This window comes from Onychomys torridus, chromosome 8 (genome assembly GCF_903995425.1).
Source record: "Onychomys torridus chromosome 8, mOncTor1.1, whole genome shotgun sequence".
NCBI lineage: Eukaryota > Metazoa > Chordata > Mammalia > Rodentia > Cricetidae > Onychomys > Onychomys torridus.
The window spans coordinates 103,288,703-103,307,102 of record NC_050450.1 but is presented as its reverse complement, the minus strand read 5'-3'; the positions used below and the strand labels follow the sequence as shown (position 1 = coordinate 103,307,102).

The following is an 18,400-nucleotide window of genomic DNA, read 5'->3' as shown; positions in this document are numbered from 1 at the left end:
AAACTGGAGTCATAGACAGCTGTGAGCTACCATGTGGGTGCTGGGAATAGAACTCAGGTCCTCTGAATAGCAGTCAGTGCTCTTAACCACTGAGCCATATCTCCAGCCCAGGACAAGAGTTTTGATCTTAGTATGTGTGCTTAAGTACCGAGGCTGCTCCATGAGAACTCGGGGCCCTTTCGTTTTGTTGATGAACCTGTCTAGCTTAGGAAAGTACATCTCAGCTCAAGATGGCCAGGGGTCTTTTTGGCCTTTGACTAGAAAGAGCATCAAAGACCTGGGGACTAGGAACCTAGGACTTGGGGACAATATGGAAGCAAGCTCCACCCTTTTGTGGCCAGGAACTGCCTCAGACCATCCCTAGAAGATTTTGAGGGGATCAGCAAAGTGTGGGTTCTGGAATCTCAAAGACCATTTAGTCTCTTTCATTTTTAGTGTCCTTTGTAGCACAAATCCTAACTGGCCTTAATAATAAAAACTTGGAGTCAGATATGGGGGTAAATGCTGAAAGATTAGAGAGACAAAGAAAGGAGCCAGCCACAGCCACTTCTTATCTCTACCGAATCCTCCCACTGAAAGGGGGCTTTGCTCCAGTCTCCACCCCCCCCCATCACTTCCTCTCTCTGCCCAGCCACATCACTTCCTGTTCCCTCTTCCCAAGTGCTGGGATTAAAGGTGTGTACCACCACTTCTGTAGTAGCTAATTCCACACTCTGATCTCCAGGCAAGTTTTATTTGTTAGAGCACAAACAAAATACCACCACAGTCCTTCCTTTGGGAAAGAAGCCTGTCTTTGGTTTTGTGCCAAGGGCAGAATGACATGACTTACTCTCTCTGCCCAAGCCCTGGAACACAGTAGATGCTCAATAAATAATTATTAAAGGAATTTTGCCCAGAGATTTTTTTCTTTTGAACTTACTATGTAGCCAAGAATATCTTGAACCTCTCATTCTCCTGCTTCTGCCTCCTGAGTGTTGGGATCACAACACTTCTAGGCTTGTTTGAGGCTGGGGATTGAACCCAGGGCTTGGTACACATTCCATTTTAAGCTACATTCCTACCTTGTTCCCCATAGATTAATGCCATTATTACCAACGGGCAAGTGAGATGAAAATTTCCTAGCTGGAGGTTCGCCGATACCATTTCACTTAAATGTTTCCTGGAAGAGAACCATTAGCCAGCCCAACTCTGTTTTCCATTAGGGTGGGAAAAAAGGTCTTGGCATTTTCCCTTCAGAGCACAAACTATCCCTGGTGGCTAAGCTCAGGACCAAGCTGGGATCAGGAAAGCAGTGGGGGTTAGACACAGAGGCAGACTTTTTAATCTGAAGGTGACATTATCTTACGCAGACCAAACTTTAAAAAAAAATTACATTTATTTGTGTGTGAATTTGTGTGTGTGCATGTACCACGGGCACATGTGGAGGCCAGGGGACAACTTGTGGTAGTGGGGTCCCTCCTCCCACCATGTGAGTCCCAGTGGTCAACCTCAAGTTGTCAGGCTTGGCAGCAGGTGCCTTTACCTACTCAGCCATCTCCACCCAGGGTCTAGAGATAATGAACAGGAAGCCCAGAGCTACACAGCAAATGCACCGCTGCAGTACTTCCTTTGGCCCCGAGGGGGCACTGGTGACAGCGGAGATGGACTAGTCCTAAAGATGCTTATTCATGCCAGATGGATATGTGGAGGAGGAAGGCTGGCGTCAGTCATGAAAATAAAATCATTTTTTCCTGATAAGGTTTTCTTGCTGGAGTCTGGAAACCAGAACCAACAAACAAGACCAAGAAATCTCTGCCAAGCTGGGAGAGTGGAGGAAATTTACTCAGGCCTGTTTTCCTGCTTTATTTGTCCAGAGTTTATGACCCGCTGCAGGGAATGTTTTTGTATATAATTCAAACAATCTGTTTTCACATTCCCTGGAGTGCCCTGTTGCGACAAGCCTAGGCTGATGACAGCCAGTCCTGGGTGATGACCTCAGAGGGCACCACCAAAAGTGTGTTCGTGGGCATAGCTCCAGGCCATGGGCTCAGGCTGGCAGCAGCTGCTGATATAGCCAACTACTGCCTCAGGGTTGATAGTTCTAACACATTCTGGAGAAGGGGGAACCTCAGAAGGCCAAGAACAGAGCATAGGCTACCGTTTGCATATACAAACCCAATTTTCATAATGTTCCTTAGGTTACCTAGCCAGCCAGTGCCAGCCTTCCTGTCTCCTGGTCAGTCAAATGTCTGCCTGCCTTCCCTTACATGGATACAGAGTAGGGTACGAGAACATGCTGGCTCAGGCCCTGCTTGATGGTAGAAGACTCTCAGACTTCTTCATCCTGAGACCCAAGCAGGAGGAATCCCCTCCCCCCGCCAGGACAGCAGCTTCCTCCCCTGCTCTCTGTAGAGGTAGCAGGACCAACTCCACCAAACAGACTTCTCATGCTGGCCCTCCATCTCTGCCTCTCCTGTGGCTCCAGTCAGTGTGAGGCTCAGCTTTGCAAAGCAGCACCCTTGATCCTTCTGACCTAAGGGGTCAGGGCTGATTATGTGGGAAGAGAGGAGGAGGTTCTTGGAAGAAAGGTGAATTCTTCAGAATTGTCTGGGGAGTTGCCAAGAAGGACAGAGAGCGTCGAAATGGGAAGGTTGGGTGGGAAGACCCAGAGTGTTGGGGTGTAGGAGCAGCTGTGAGAAGCCAGCCCAGGGTAGCTAGCTATGATTGCTTCAAACAGGACTCAGACCCATCTTCTTGGGACCCAAGGAAGAAAGTCAGGAAGGCCCATTTCTATACTTTACTTCCCGGAAGGAAGGTCCCTCATGGACCTCAGAGCTCGGAGGCAGGTCACATGTGACTTCTGGAGTTCAGACAGTGGTCACGTACATGTTTTCAGGGCACAGTTGCTTCTTGGCACCGTCCTTGTCTTCTGAGGTAAGACCCTGCATTGGGGTAATCTCTGAGATGGTGTCCTCTACCTTGGCTGGCCCTTTTTGCTTCAGCTGCTGCTTCTCCGCGGCGTAGAAGCCCACTCCTATGAAGATGGAGGCTGAGATGAGCAAGAAGCTGGATGCCGAGAAAATATAGCTGAAGTTGTTGGTTATGTCCAGCAGGAGTCCTGGGGGACAGAGAACAAGTTAATCCACCATGGACGCTATCAGGGGTCCTCCAACTAACCTGTGCATTTGAGGAAGGTATTGATTTTAGATTCATTGCCACTCTACAAGAAATTGTGACTAGCACCTTGGAAGTGCACAGTAGATGTATGGAGTGAAAGGAGGGGAGGGAACACCTGGCTTCTGGCCTGGGCAGATGTCCTCCCAGGAGAACCTGAGGGCCCTTTACCCTTGGGGCAGGGAAAGCGGGGAGAAGGGCTAGTGGACTCCGGGCTGTTGGCCCAGCCACAGCCCCACCTTCGGCCCTAACCCTACCACTGTAGGCGTTTGCCTGCAGGACTTCCTGGGAAACTGAAACTCACACTGGAGAAAAAGACTCACTGATGCTGGGCATGGTGGCACACACCTTTAATCTCAGCACTCAGGAGGCAGAGGCAGGTAAATCTATGAGTTCAAGGCCAGCCTGTGAGACAGCATGAGTTCTAGGATAGCCAAGGCCACACAGAGAAACCCTGTCTCAAAACAAGACAGAACAAGAAGAACAGCTCGCTGAGCTGAGCTTCAGGGTCTGATCACCACAGCACCACACTAACTGCCACAGCACTCGTGTTGACGACCCCCGGGACCAGCCTCCTCCCACCGCCCTGAAGGTCCGTCTCTCAGCTGTGCGGTAGCCTTCCCCAGTGGGTCTCTCCTTACAAATTCCACTTGTTTTTCTCCAAGCCCCTGTCCCCTCGTGTCCCTTTGCTTCCATTCTTGAAGGTGAGGCCCAAGAGTGAGGTTTTGACCTGGTGCACTCTGACTGCTCTGGGTGGATGGTAATGGCGCATGCTCTCTTCTGCGCGTTATAGCTGCCACTACAGCTCAAAGAAGAAAAGTGATTTACCTGGGACTCACAGGTAGGAGAGCCAGGTGGTCAGCTACAGTGAACACAGGTACAGCTCTTATCACGGGTTTGTCCTTTGCTTCCTTCCTTGGGATCCTAGGACAAAGTCATTCCTCTTATCACAGTGATTTACTGATAAGAGCAAGGACCAGGAGGGGAGATGACAGATTCACATAGACCTAGAGTGCAGACCCTTTCTCTCCTTCTCTCCTTCCCTCTACCCTCAAAAATATTTTACTTATGCCGGGCAGTGGTGGCGCACACCTTTAATCCCAGCACTCGGGAGGCAGAGCCAGGCGGATCTCTGTGAGTTCGAGGCCAGCCTGGGCTACCAAGTGAGTTCCAGGAAAGGTGCAAAGCTACACAGAGAGACCCTGTCTCAAAAAAAACAAAAAAAATTTTTTTACTTAAGTGTATGAGTATTTTGTCTTCGTGTGTGTGTGTGTGTGTGTGTGTGTGTGTGTGTGTGTGTGTAAAATGCCACATGTGTACAGTACTCACAGAAGCCAGAAGGGGGCATTGGATCATCTAAAACTGGAATTACAGATGGCTGTGAGGCAGCTTGTGGGTGCTGGGAACTGAACCCAGGTCCTCTGCAAGAGCAGCAGCAAGTGCTCTGAACTACTGCACCATCTCCCCAGCCCCTCCCACCCTTAAAAAAAGATTCATTTATTGTATGTATCTGAGTGTTTTACCTGAATGTATGTAAGTGTACTATAGAAACCTAAAAAGGGCACACTGCATTCCCTGGAACTGGAGTTGTGAACAGTTGTGAGCCTCCATGTGGGTGCTGGCAATGAACCTGGGTCCTCTGTAAGAGCAACAAGTGCTCTTTAACCCTCTCTGTTTCTCTTTTCTCTGATAAGGAGACTGAGATAGGCCTCTAACTTGCTATATAGCCAAGGATGGCCTTGAACTCTTGATCTTCCTGCCTCCATTTCCCAGCTGGTGGGATTACAGGCATGTATTACCATGTCTGTCCAAGCCTATATTTTCATACCTTGATTGTCAGATAGATAATACACTATAGTGTGGTCCCTGAGCTGCTGGGGAAGGGGAGGATCACAGATTCTAAGTCCCGTGTGACAATGGTAGACTGAGCTTAAATCTGTCCAGATGTTGTCCTTTGCCTTACCCCCTATGCCCTACCCATACAGGCTCCACCTGGGTATGCCTGACTGCCCTCCCTCCCAGGCTCTCACCAGCCAGTGGTGGAGAGATGAGAGAAGACACACCACATAGGACAGTGAGGATGCCCAGGGCACTGGGGAATCGATCCATCGGGACGATGTCCATGAGGACCTGGAAGATGAGGATCCCAATGCCACACATGGACAGGCTGTACACCAGGCAATAACTCAGGAGCACCGAGAAGTCTGCTGACACTGTGCATATTAAATTGGTGAGCCCATTAACAAGGATCGCGGTGGTAAACAGATACTTTCGGTAGGCAGCCAAGCTCTTCCTGCCTACCAGCAGCCCTGCCACCGGCCGTAGGAAGATGTTGCAGAAGCCGACTACTGACATGAGCATGGCTGCCCGATACTCATCCACCCCATGGTGCATAGCGTATGGCACCAGGAAGATATGCGGCAGTGGGAAACCCAGGATCATCCACGTCACACCTGCTACATATATGCAGAAGGCCATATTGTGCCGAAGGATGTCAAAGGCCAGGTGGTACTGGATGGTTGAGACGCATGTTGCCAGGCAGCTGCGTGTAGGTGTCTTGAGAGGTAGAGGGGGATCTTCTTTGGGCTCAGGGACCACGTTGGTGGCAACAGGCCTCAGGATGGCTCCACATACACAACAGTGGAGAAAGATGCCACCGAAGATGAGGAAGGCGCCTCTCCAGCCTAGGGTTTCCAGAAGATATCGGGCCAGCAGTGGCCAGAGAGTGATGCCTATAGAGATGCCCATGGAGGCCAGTGCATTGGCTAGTGGCCGACGGCGGATGAAATACAAGCCCAGCACTGTGATGCTTGACTGGAAGCTGAAACACATGCCCAGGCCTGTAGTGCGAGAGGGGACATCAGCTCAGGGACATTCTAGGACTTTCTTTAAAAAAAAAAAAAGAAAGAAAAGATTTACTTATTATGTATACAGTGTTCTGCCTGCAGGCCAGAAGAGGGCGCCAGATCTCATTACAGATGGTTGTGAGCCGCCATGTGGGTCCCAGGAATTGAACCCAGGTCCTCTTGCAAGAGCAACAAGTGCTCTTAACTGTTGTGCCATCTCTCCTGCACCTAGATTTATTTTTATTTTCAATTACATGTATGTGTTTGTGTGTGTATGTGTATTCCGTGCCTGCAGAGCTCAGAGGCATCAGATCCTCTGGAGCTGGAGTGATGGTGGCTGTGATCCACTTTACATGGGTTCTGAGAAATAAACTCGGGTCCTCTGCAAGAGCAGTACACACTCTTAGCTACTAAGCCATCTCTGGAGCTCCTCACAGTGACATTTTAAACATCAACTTCTAACGCTTCTCAAAGACTTCCTGTCACACTTGAAAAACATCTTAAGTGTTTTTTCTGGCCTGGAAGACTGCAGTTTGGCTTTGGCCTAAACCCAGGGATCCATCTCAAGCCACTCCTTGTCAGTCACCAGGATGACACCCTACAGGTTCCTTCTCCTCTGGACAACAGACTGCCCCTACACTTTATGATCTTTGCCAGGGCCATGTCTTTTGCCCAGAATATGCTCCACTTAACTGAGGTACCACCTCCCAGAGGGGTCTCCCTGCTTCAGTGCCTCCTGTGCCCCACAGTGGTCAGTGCTGAAGCAAAAGCTGCCAACAGAAAGCCCCTCCCCCAGCGCACCCCTCCCCACATATTCAGTTCCTTACCTGTCCTCTAGGTGGCAATCTAGGCTTCTCCCTCTCCGCAGGCCACAGCCTTGTTCCTAAGCCCTGGTGCAATGACTCACCCACACCCTCAGGGTAGCTCTATTTCTGCCTTTTGACCTGTCTCCTGAGTCACTCCTATTGGCAACCTCTCTATTTTGCATTATTCTTCCCCCCTCTTTCCTGGGCCATTCTTGGTAAAAGCCTTTAATCCTAGTGCTCTGGAGGCTGTGCAGGCATAGCTCGGTGAGTTTGAGGCCACCCTGGTCTACATATAGAGTTCCAAATGTTATGCCAAAAACACCCCCAGAGAGACCAAAGACCAAACTAGCCAAGGGCTACCCCGTCTCAAAAAGCAAACAAACAAACAAACAAACAAACCAAAAAACCAACAACAACAAAAACCTTGTCTCAAAAGCACAATAATATGCAAAACAAATAAAAATTTCTAAGGAAGCAAACAAATAGATAAACAAATTCTCATACCACCACAACTTGTAGTTACTAGTCTGTTTCTCCGAACCTTTTGCACAGGGGCTGGGGATGCACCCGGAGTAGGGTGCACACGTAGTTTGTATATGGTGCTGGATTTAATTCCTAGCACTAGACAAGAAGAAAAGGGAAAAGATAGAGAGGGAGGAACTGGACATGGTGGTACACACCTGTCATCCCAGCACTTGGGAGGCTGAGGCAGAGGGCTTGCTATGAGTTCAGGCAAGGCTGAAGGACATAAGTGAGACCTTGTTTTAACCCCTCCAACAAAAGGAATGAAGGAAGCTGAAAAAGAAGAAAGGTGGGGGGAGGGTGGGGAGAGCAGAGGGAGAGAGGCAGAGGGACAGAGGGGATGCTGGGTCCTCTCATGGGCCTGCTCTCCGCCTCTCTCTCCAGGCAGTCGTGGGGAATCAAAGAAGGCTAAGCATGCCTTAGCACATTCTCCATCACTTCTGTTTGCGGCTGAACTGAGCTTTCTCCTTCCATACCTTGACACTCTTTTCGAGACAAGATTTCTCCGTGTAGCTTTGGAGCCTGTCCTGGAACTCACTCTGTAGACCAGGCTGGCCTTGAACTCACAGAGATCCGCCTGCCTCTGCCTCCCGAGTGCTGGGATTAAAGGCGTGTGCCACCACCGCCCGGCCCTACCTTGACACTTAAGGGCGCTTGTTCTTGCCAATGTCTCAATGGGGAAGAGCAAGCGTGACTTCTGCCACCACTGGAGAGCTCCGCACACGTCATCACTCATCTTCGTGAAAACTGACCTGACCATCAGCTTCTTTCTAGCTGACCCTTGTCCAGGCTCATCCCTCCTCAACTGTTACCCCGTTCCCTCAGAGCAGCAGGGAGATTCCTCATCTCAGACCAGGCTGGCCTCGAACTCACGGAGATCCGCCTGCCTCTGCCTTCCAAGTGCTGGGATTAAAGGTGTGCATCACCACCACCACCACTGGCATCCTCATCTCAAGATTTTGTTCCCATTTGTCTCCTGAGCCCTGAGCCACCTGTTCCTCTCCCTGGGACTCCATCAGCTTTGTGGTCATCTTCTTGACTTCGAGCCTTGGGGTGTCTCACCCCTTCATTCTGAGCCCTGCCTCCTCTGTACTGCATTGTTCCGCCCTGTTCAAAGCATGAATCCCGGGACTGTGTTCTGCCTGCCCCTGGCCATTCACGCCTAGAGTCACCAGAGCCAGAGTGATGTTTTAGCCTCTTAGATAATGTCACTCATCCCTCTGTCTGAACTCAGGTGGCTTCCTATCTTAGGACAAAGCCATTGATGAATTAAGTCCCCACTGAGCCTCCAGCCTATCTCTCTCTCTTTTTTTTTTTTTTTTTTTTTTGAGCTGAGGATCAAACCCTGGGCCTTGTGCTTGCTAGGCAAGTGCTCTACCACTGAGCTAAATCCCCAACCCATCCAGCCTATCTCTTGGCCTCTTGCTCCTGCATCTCTAGTCTATGGCCACTTTGTGCCGTGTGTGTGTGTGTGTGTGTGTGTGTGTGTGTGTGTGTGTGTGTGTGCAAAACTCTCAAAGGTCATCCCTTAGTGCCATGGACTTTATTTTGAGACAGTCTTTGACTGGCCTGGAACACACCAAGTAGGCTCTGCTGGCCAGCCAGTGAACCCTAGGGATCTGCCTGTCTCTACCCCCTCAGCACTGGGAGTAGAAGATGGGCCTCCATACTTGACTTTTTCATGTGAGTTCTAGAGAACTGAACTCAGGTCCTCATGCCCACAAGGAAAGTTCTTTACCAACTGCCCTGTGCCTCAAGGAACTTTACATTTTCTATTCCTTCTACCTTCAATGCTGTTCCTCAGAGAGCCTCATTACCCGTTCTCTCACCTCCATCATTTGTATCTGCTGTGGTTCTAATAAGTGTCCCTAAAAAGCTCACATAGCAGCTGGGTGTGGTGGCAAATGTCTTTAGTCCCAGCACTTGGGAGGCAGAGGCAGGTGGATCTCTGAGTTCAAGGCCAGCCGGGTCTACAGGGCTACATAGGAAACTCTGTCTTGAAAAACCAAAACCAGGGGTTGGGGATTTAGCTCAGTGGTAGAGCACTTGCCTAGCAAGCGCAAGGCCCTGGGTTCGATCCTCAGCTAAAAAAAAAGAAAAGAAAAGAAAACCAAAACCAAAACCAAAACAAACAAACAAACAAACAGTTTGCATAGCAAAGGCTTGGTCCCTAACACAGCGCTACTGGTAACGTGAAAGCTTTAAGACATGAGGCCTAGAGGTTGGAGAGATGACTCAGTGGTTAAGAGCACTGGCTGCTCTTCCAGAGGACCTGGGCTCAAGACCCAGCATAGTGGTTTACAACCCTCTGGAACTGAAGATCCAGTGCCCTAATCTGACTTCCTAGGGTACCAGGCATGAGTATGTACAGATATACACAATGGTACACATAAAATTAAAATAAAGAAATTTTGTTTTGTTTTGTTTTCCAGACAGTGTTTCTCTGTGTAGTCCTGGCTGTCTTGGAACTCACTCTGTAGACCAGGTTGGCCTCAAACTCAGAGATCTGCCTGTCTCTGCCTCCTGAGGATGGGATTAAAGATGTGTGTCATCATCAACAGGCTTCTTCCTTTTAAAATTTATTTTCATTTTACGTGCATTTGTGTTTTGTCTGCACATATGTTTGTGCAAGAGTATCAGATCTTGGAGTGAGACAGTTGTGAAATTCATGTGGATGCTGGGATTTGAACCTGGGTCCTCTGAAAGAGCAGCCAGTGCCCTTAACTGCTGAGCCATCTCTCCAGCCCCAATAAATCTTTAAAAAAGTAAAAAGAGAGAGTTGGGGAGATCTTTGGGTCAGGGGTATATATCCTCAAAAGGGCTATGGGGACCCTCTGTTCCTGATTTCCTCTCTTGCTCCCTGACCATGCAATGAGTATGCCTTTTTCATTTGCTTGTTCATTTGCTAGTTTCAGTCTGTAGCTCAAGCTAGCTTGACACTCATTATGTAGTCCAGTCCAACTCACAATGATCCATTCTGCTCTGGGTATCTCTCTTCCCGACTCATTTCATACTTGCTCACATTCTCTCAGGTCAGGAGGCTGTCACATCCCCAGCCCTGTCCTCTCCAGCATTTAAGCATTTTATTTATTTATTTATTTATTTATTTATTTATTTATTTATTTATTTATTTCTGAGACAGGGTTTCTCCGTGTAGTTTTGGAGTTTGTCCTGGATCTCACTCTGTAGACCAGGCTGGCCTCGAACTCACAGAGATCTGCCTGGCTCTGCCTCCTGAGTGCTGGGATTAAAGGCGTGTGCCACTGCTGCCTGGTCCATTTAAGCATTCTTACGGACCTGTCCCGTCTGTCTTCTCCCCTGGCTGTAAGCAACCCCACCTGCCCTGCCACTTTTTCGTAGAGTGATAGTTACCTGTGATCAATCCTGCTGTGAGGAAGACCTGGCTGAGTGAGCCAGAGAAGGAGCTGGCCACCATGCCCAGGCTGGACAGCATGCCCCCCAGTATCGTGGTCACTCGGCAGCCGAAACGTTTTATCAGGATGCTGCACAGGGGTCCTGTTGGCAAGACGAGAGGCACTGGGTGAGGAGGTCTGGAGTCAGGCACAGTAGGGCTGGGAGAGAGTTTCCAGTAGAACTAGCCAGGGGGCTTAAGAGATAACTAAAACCTGCTAGCTTGGCTCTGGTCTCTACGCTGCCACAGTCTGGCCATGTGGCCCCAGTAAGGCTTGCTGATGCTCCTTTCTGCCTCAGTTTCCTCCCCTATGGAATGAGGGATTAGACTAGGTGGTGATGTGTGACTAAGGACATCTAAAGGGCATACAAAGCCCTTCACTACCCAAGCAGAGAACAATTCCATGTGGGTCTAATCATTTGGGATCATGATCTATGTGAGCATCACACCCTTGCTTGGGGTTTGCCCCAGGAAGAACCCCCTAGAGCACTTGATCTCAGCATGCACCTCCAGTCCTCACTTTCACCCCACGGTCTTCTGGAAGATCGGACCCTTCTCCTCCTAACCTCCTGCATTTGACTGGGGTCCTGAACTACTCTGTACTTTCTTGCTCTGACCTTTGGAGTGTTAGGGAGAAAATCAGGCCAGATTCCCTCTTCCTTCTTTCAATGATTCTAGCCACTGCCCAATCCATGCACCTAGGGCTGGGGATGCAGCTCAGGGGGGGAGAGAGCATGTTCAGCATGTAGGCCTTGGGCTCTTTCTTTTGGACACACACACACAGAAACAGAGAGAGACAGAGAGAGATTGAGAGGAGAGAGACAGAGAGATTGAGATTGGGAGAGAGAGAAAGATTGAAAGAGGGGAGATATATTGAGAGAGGGAGAGAGAGACACACAGAGAGGCTGGAAGCAGGAAGAGTCTGAGGGATACAGAGAGGAGACTGAGAGAAAAGGGAGAGAGGGAGGGAGGAGGGAAGGAAGAGGGAGGGAGGGAGGGAGGAAGGAAGGAGGGAGGGAGGGAGGAAGTCCCCCAAAGCAATCCAACCTGAAGCTCCCTGAATTTAACTTAAACAATGGTGAAAGGCCTGTCTCACCTCCAGCTGCTTTCTCACTAGCCCCACATCTGGCAAGTAGAAACCAGCCAGACTGGCCAGCTGCTCCTAGATATCTCACAGGCCCACATTCTTTGAGCTTCCTGCCCCCCAGGAAACACATGTTTCTTGTGGTAACTTTCCCAAAGGGCAGAGAAAGTGTGTGTATCTTTGATGGGAGGAAGTGTGGTGTGAGCAAGTGTAGGTCTGAGAACAACAGAGGGAGAGTAACGGTCTGGTATACAGTCTCGTATCTGTATGCCAAGGCCGCTGAGCAGCCTGCGCTTGCCATTGCAGAATGGCAGAGGCTTTGAGTGGGTGTGACTGCCAGCCCCTGAGTCTGCCCCACTTCTGGGACTTTACCTGCTCAGGAAGAAGACCTTGGGAAGAGCTCTGAGTCATAGATGAGGAGGGAGTGGAGCTGGGGTGGGGATCTTGAGCCACCTGTACTCTCTGCTGGCCTGGCACTGCTCCTGCCTTCAGATCCCTCCTCAATCTCTGTGGGCCTTGCACCTGGCGCTGGCTTTCCTCTGTTCTCCAACACTCTGGGTGAGCAACAGACTCAACACACTTATGCAGGTGAGGACATGGACAGATGGTACTCTCACACCAGCAGAAGTGGCAGGTGTGTCTGCAACAGGGCAGCGAGCCCAAAGCTGGCTGGTGAGTTGGGGTTTCCATAAGATGCCTAGTCTCCAGTCTCTTATCCATGGCCCTCCTCGGCCTGCAGGACAGTGATCCATCTGAGATCTCCACTGTACGTACACTCCAGCCCCGAAGGCCAGGAGGCCACACATTCTAGGCCAGACTTGGCTTTTCCTTCTTATCCTAAGTCCACACTTCTGTGGTCATTTCAGGGGTCATCATGGATTTGTGGTCATCTGATAATCCCCCACCCCTCCAGAATTTCCTTTTTCTCAGTGTGAGGGAAATATCTAGAGTAACCTTCAGGCCGGAAGAGGGAACAGCAGAAAGGTTGCTGAGGAACTGGGATCAGCAGAGGCAAACAAATGTGTTTGTGTGTGTGTGTGTGTGTGTGTGTGTGTGTGTGTGTGTGTGTGTGTGTAGCCCTGAGGATAGTTGGCTTGACCAAGCCTCCTTTGAGGTCCTTGTCTCTCGAGTAACCCTCTCAGGTGCTAGAGAGAGGTCACTGGTGCCACCTGGTGCCACCTGGCGAGCAAGGAGAAGGGGGGGATCTGTCTTCTCTTTAGGCTCCAGATTCTGTGGGGGACCCTTATGGAGCTTTTCCTGTGTGCCCTGCTTATGGCTTGTCCGTTCCTATCTTGAAGCCACAATGAGGCTCTCTAATATACTAATAATTTACAGCCCCATATGTTTTCTAGATCATACTAGCTCCAGGACCCATGAGGGTCCTGTCACATCATGTGGGAGCTGGGCAGGATGCTGGCTATTATCTCCTTGTTGTAGGGAAGGAAAGGTCCTGAAAGATGGCCCAACCTGGGTCTGTTGGTCCAGTATCAGCTGTCACTCAGCCTGTTATTGAATGCCTCAGATCAGTCACTAAGAGGACTCTGGAATCCTTGCCTGGCTTTGTGCCTCATTCCGCTTTCCCATCGCTAATGCTGCCCAGACTTCAAGGAACAGCTGGATCCTAGCCGGATGTGTCAGGCCCTGATCAAATCAAGTAAATCTTGGGAATGTATCCAGGAGGTAAAGCCCATGGCCTCAGAGTCAGGAAGATCGCACCCCCACCCCAGGCCCCCAAAAGACCCTTCATCCCTCTTCCTTCAACCCCTGTTCAAGCTGCTCACCCCCACCATGGATCATGGCCCCCATGAGAGAGGGAAACCATGAGGTCTCACTGTTGGTGGCCTGGAAGTCACGTTGCAGATCAGTGAAGAAAACGCCAATGCAAGAAGGGAAGCCCAGGGTGAGGGCCTGGTTCACCAGTGAGGCCAGCAGGACTGCCCAGGCCCACCTGCCATCTGCTTGCTCCAGAGCCTGGGACATTCTCAGCTACCAGGATCGTATCGCCACAGCCTTTCTGCCACTTTGAGACCACAGGCTGGATGGGAAGAGGATGGAGCCTGTGGCTGGCAGGCTGCCAGCCCTCCCTCAGCCCACCTGCCACCCTGCCTGGGTGACTGAAACTGCTTCCTCCTTATGCTCCAGCCCCAAGTAGCAAGGAGGGGAACCACCCCCTGGGAGGTGGCCAGAGGCCTTTGCATTAGCCTTGGCATTTCCTTTCACCCACTTCCCAGGGACAGCCCGGCTGGAGGTGGCAGAAAGCTGCAGGGGTGGGGCAGGCGGTGACCAATGGCGCAGGTAGGTCAGTGGAATTCTCTCTAGCTATTACATCACCTGAAAACTGGCAGGCAGAGCTTTCTTAACCACTTGATAACTGTCTTGAGATGAGAGGACCAGGGGCCTGCAAGGTCCTGGTGTCTTCCAAAGTGGATGTGGACCCACTTCCAAACTTCTATGACCACGCTGCCTTCATAGCAGTACCACCTTTTACCACACCACAGGATCAACCCAGTTCAGCACCAGTGAGCAAGCTGGTGCAGAGGGCACACACCACAGCTCAGCAAGGGCATGGGACCTGAAGGTTACAAAGAGAGCCCTTTAACCACCTTACATCTTACAACACTCCTTTTACAAGGTGTTGAAGATCAAGAGTCAAGCTCCACGGAGCTATGCTGAAGCTGTCACCTGTGAAGGGCGTTGTTCTGAGCACCCCCACACTTACGCACGTACACAGAAATGTGACACCATCTCCCCTTCCCTCTCCTGCCTTCCATCTCCTTTCCATTTCTTCTCTCCCTTTCTTTCTTTTTCTTTTCTTTCTTTCTTTTTTCTTTTTTTTGGTTTTTCAAGACAGGGTTTCTCTGTGTAGCTTTGCGCCTTTCCTGGAACTTACTCTGTAGACCAGGAGATCTGCTTGCCTCTGCCTCCCAAGTGCTGGGATTAAAGGTGTGCACCACCACTGCCCAGCCTAACTTTATTCTTATAGATATCGGTAGATTGAAGAGGGGACTCAGAGGATAAACGTGCTTGACATACAAAGCTAAAAAGCTGAATGTTGGGCTCATAAGATGACTCAGAGGGTAAAAACACTTATGGCCAAAACCAACAACTTCAATCCCCTGGGACCCACATGGAAGAAAGGGAGAACAGGGAATGAACTCTCAGAGGCTGTTTCTGACCTGTGTCTATGCAAATAAATAAATGTAATTAAAAACAAAAGCAGACATCTGTAATCCCAGCACTCAAACTGTGACCAGATGTGAGACAGAGACAGGAGGGTTACCCAGAAGCCTGAAGCATTTGGAGAAGCAGCAAAAACGATCCTGCCTCAAAGCAAAATAGAGGGCAGGGACCGACTCCTAAAAGCTGTCCCGGGACATCCACCTGAGGGCTGCTGCATGTGTGGGCCCCATGCCACCCCAAACACTGGAGTGTAATGAGGGACTTGGAGTTGGTATGGTCAAGAATCCAGCTGACTCCAGGAGTGAAGTCAAGGACCCTGTTACTGCTTGTGAGTCTGTGAACAGTCAACATATTCTGACAACGTGGAAAGACACAAACACATAGTGTATGTTCATGGCACAGTTAGCCTAGACTGGATATACCCTAAGCTGTCTTCTTCCAGGCTCTAAAACTCCTCCCTGCATGGAGGACCCCAGGGGCTCTGCCAAGATGGGTATTCCATTCATCACAGCCTCAGGATGTGTGAGCAAGGGTGGGAGCCTATGTGCAGGGGCTTCATTAACTTCCTTCCCTTGCCTCTGCATGGGATATTCAGCACCGGTGATGTCCTGGACCCATCTTTCTCCCAGCAGAGATGGGAGTACCTTGTTGGCAGCTGCGCCAGGAAGCTGGTCTGGCCTCTCTTAGTTCTGTTCTTACAGCCAGTGGGAAAGCCACGGTGCGTCTGGATCCTGTCTGCCCCACAGTCAAGATTCTAGACCCTTCCTCAAGGCCAACTGCTCCGCCCCAACTCATCAGCCCTAAAGCCTTTGTACTTGCTCCTCCCCCGTTTTGTGGGCCTTGCCCACTTCCTCCTGCTCTCTACAGTTCCCTCCCCTCACTGCCCAGCTCTGGTTGCTCTTCTTTGATCAGGCCTCTAGATGCAGAAATCTTTTAGTGTCCTTATCAGGCACGGACAGCCTTGTTGGGTCACTTTACATAAGTACATGTGACCTTTACCCTGTACTCTGTCTTCCTCAGTCCAGTCAGTGGTTAGGATTGCCTCTTCCTGGCATTCCCTTTCTCCAGTCCTTAGGAGATCTCTGTTCCAGGGGCCAATAACCAAGGTCAGTCAGAGTCTGGACTTTGGCTCTGTACATAGGGATCCTTATGTGTCAGCTCTGAGGACCCCCAGTGTCCTCCAGAACCACGGCTACCTTCTGCAGCTTCATCCATCCACTCCCAGAACTCCAGGGTCACACACATGCATCTGTGTGAAATAGATACTTCAGCCCCCTCTCTGATCCATCTGGTCCCTTTTAGGAGCTTGACTGCTCTGGTTCTGAAGTTCTTAGCCAAAGAGAAGTCTCATCAGTTTTTCAAGATTTAGTCCAGCTGGCACCTTTAGTAGGCCACCTGGATTGCTACCCTAGACTAGGCCCTCTCATTTATACTCTTTTGTTTCAGGCTTTCTTTTGACTGCCAACCAGCTCCCAAATCATGACACAGAGACTTAGTATGAGTTATGAGTGCTCGCCCTTAGCTTATGCTTGTCCCATGAGCTCTTTTTTTTTTTTCCTCTGTGTAGCTTTGTGCCTTTCCTGGAACTACCTTGGTAGCCCAGGCTGGCCTCGAACTCACAGAGATCCGCCTGCCTCTGCCTCCCGAGTGCTGGGATTAAAGGCGTGTGCCACCACTGCCGGCATCCCACTAGCTCTTACAACTTAATTTAACCTGTTTCTCTTCATCTGCGTTTTGCCTCAGGCCTTTGATCATTCTTTCATTCTGTCTGTCCTACTCTGTGTCTGGCTGGCTGGTGGCGGCCCGGCTGGTTGGCTCGGGCATCTCTCTCTTTCTCACTGGTTCTCTCCCCTCTCTTCTCTCTCCTCTAGATTTCTCCTCCTATTTATTCTCTCTGTCTAGCAGCCCCTCCTATCCCTCTCCTGCCTAGCTATTGACCGTTCAGCTTTTTATTAGCCCGATCAGGTGCCTTAGGCAGGCAAAGCAACACATCTTCACATTGCTAAACAAATGCAGCATAAACAAATGTAACATACCTTTACATAGTTAAATTAATATTCTACAACATAAACAAATGTAACACATCTTTACATAAAGTAATATTTCACAGCACTCTTTAGTAGCGGTTTTGGGCTGACTAGACGGCTTGGTAGGAGAAAATGTTTGCTATGCAAACAAACCTGAGCCTGGGAGCTTGGTGCCCAGAGCCTGTGATGGAAAGTGAGAACTGACTCCTGAAAGTCGTTATCTGACTGCCACCTCATGCCGTGTACACACATACGTATGCCCTCCCTGAACAATAACAAATAAGAAAAATGAAATAAATTTAAAATAAAAAGTAAGCATGGCGGTGGTGGTGCACACCTTTGATTCCAGCACTCAGGAGGCAGAGGCAGGCAGATCTCTGTGAGTTTGAGGCCAGCCTGGTCTACAGAGCGAGTTCCAGGACAGCCAGGGCTGTTACACAGAGAAACCCTGTATCAAAAAGAAAACAAACAAACAAAAGCTAGTATTCATACTACCTGGAAAGGGTCATTTTCTCATTTTGTAACTCCTTTTACCCTTTCCATCCCCTGTCTGAACTTGGAACAGGGGTCTGTTTCTTTTCCCCAACCAGCCTTAGGCTGAGCACAAAGATAATGTTAATGTGGCCCATCCATGATTCCCAAGGGGCAAAAGAGCCCAGGATCAAGGGTGATCTGGCTTTATGTTATGTTGGAAGCCACAGATCCTGGACACTGTCTGGTGAATACTTGGGAAATGGAGGAGACAGAATCAAGACTCTTTGTTCTCACTTTCTCTAAGTGGGGGTGAGGTTGGGCTGAGGAATCTATCTGTCAATCTCAACTCTCAGGGATGCCCTAGTGAGAAGACTGGCCTCAGAGCCAAGCCAGGAAAGGACATCCGTTCCCCTTGGACTAGACCTTCAGGTGGCTGTGAGCCTCCATCCTGTGGGTGCTGGGAACTGAACCCGGGTCCTCTGGAAGAGCAGCCAGTGCTCTTAAGCACCGAGTCATCTCTCCAGGCCCAACTCTGCCCATTTTCATGTTTGCATGCATATTTCTCATGTATGAGTGCACATTTGTGTGGGTGCACCTGCTCCTGTATACAGGTGGTGTGGATGCCTGAGGGTGATGTTGGACTCATGGCTCTTCTACCTTATTCTTTGGAGCAGACTCTCTTAATCAAAACCAGAGCTCACTGGTAAGGCTAGTTTTGATAATCAGCTTGCCCTGGGGGATACTTGGCTTTTGCTTCCTGAGGCTGGAATTATAAGAGGGTCACCAGGCCAAATTACTGGGTTTCTGGGGATCCGAACTCAGGTCCTTAGTGCTTGATGAGAAAGCACTTTATCCTCTGCCCTCTCCCATCCCCATCTACTTTGATAAGCTTTTTA

The 18,400-nt window shown here is 49.9% G+C and overlaps 1 protein-coding gene across 2 annotated transcripts; it reads right to left on the bottom strand.

Moving 5' to 3' along the window:
• Positions 1-2,846: 2,846 nt before the first annotated feature.
• Slc16a5 (solute carrier family 16 member 5) lies at positions 2,847-13,803 on the bottom strand. 2 transcript variants are annotated; one of them, XM_036194799.1, is made up of 4 exons: positions 13,605-13,803; positions 10,700-10,843; positions 5,184-5,993; positions 2,847-3,097 (listed from the first exon to the last, which is right to left on the bottom strand). In XM_036194799.1, the coding sequence occupies exons 1-4, from the start codon at positions 13,801-13,803 to the stop codon at positions 2,847-2,849; spliced, it is 1,404 nt and encodes a 467-aa protein (XP_036050692.1). The 2 variants fall into 2 exon arrangements, with proteins under 2 accessions (XP_036050692.1, XP_036050693.1); XM_036194800.1 differs by lacking the exons at positions 5,184-5,993; positions 10,700-10,843.
• Between the last annotated feature and the right edge of the window lie 4,597 nt (positions 13,804-18,400).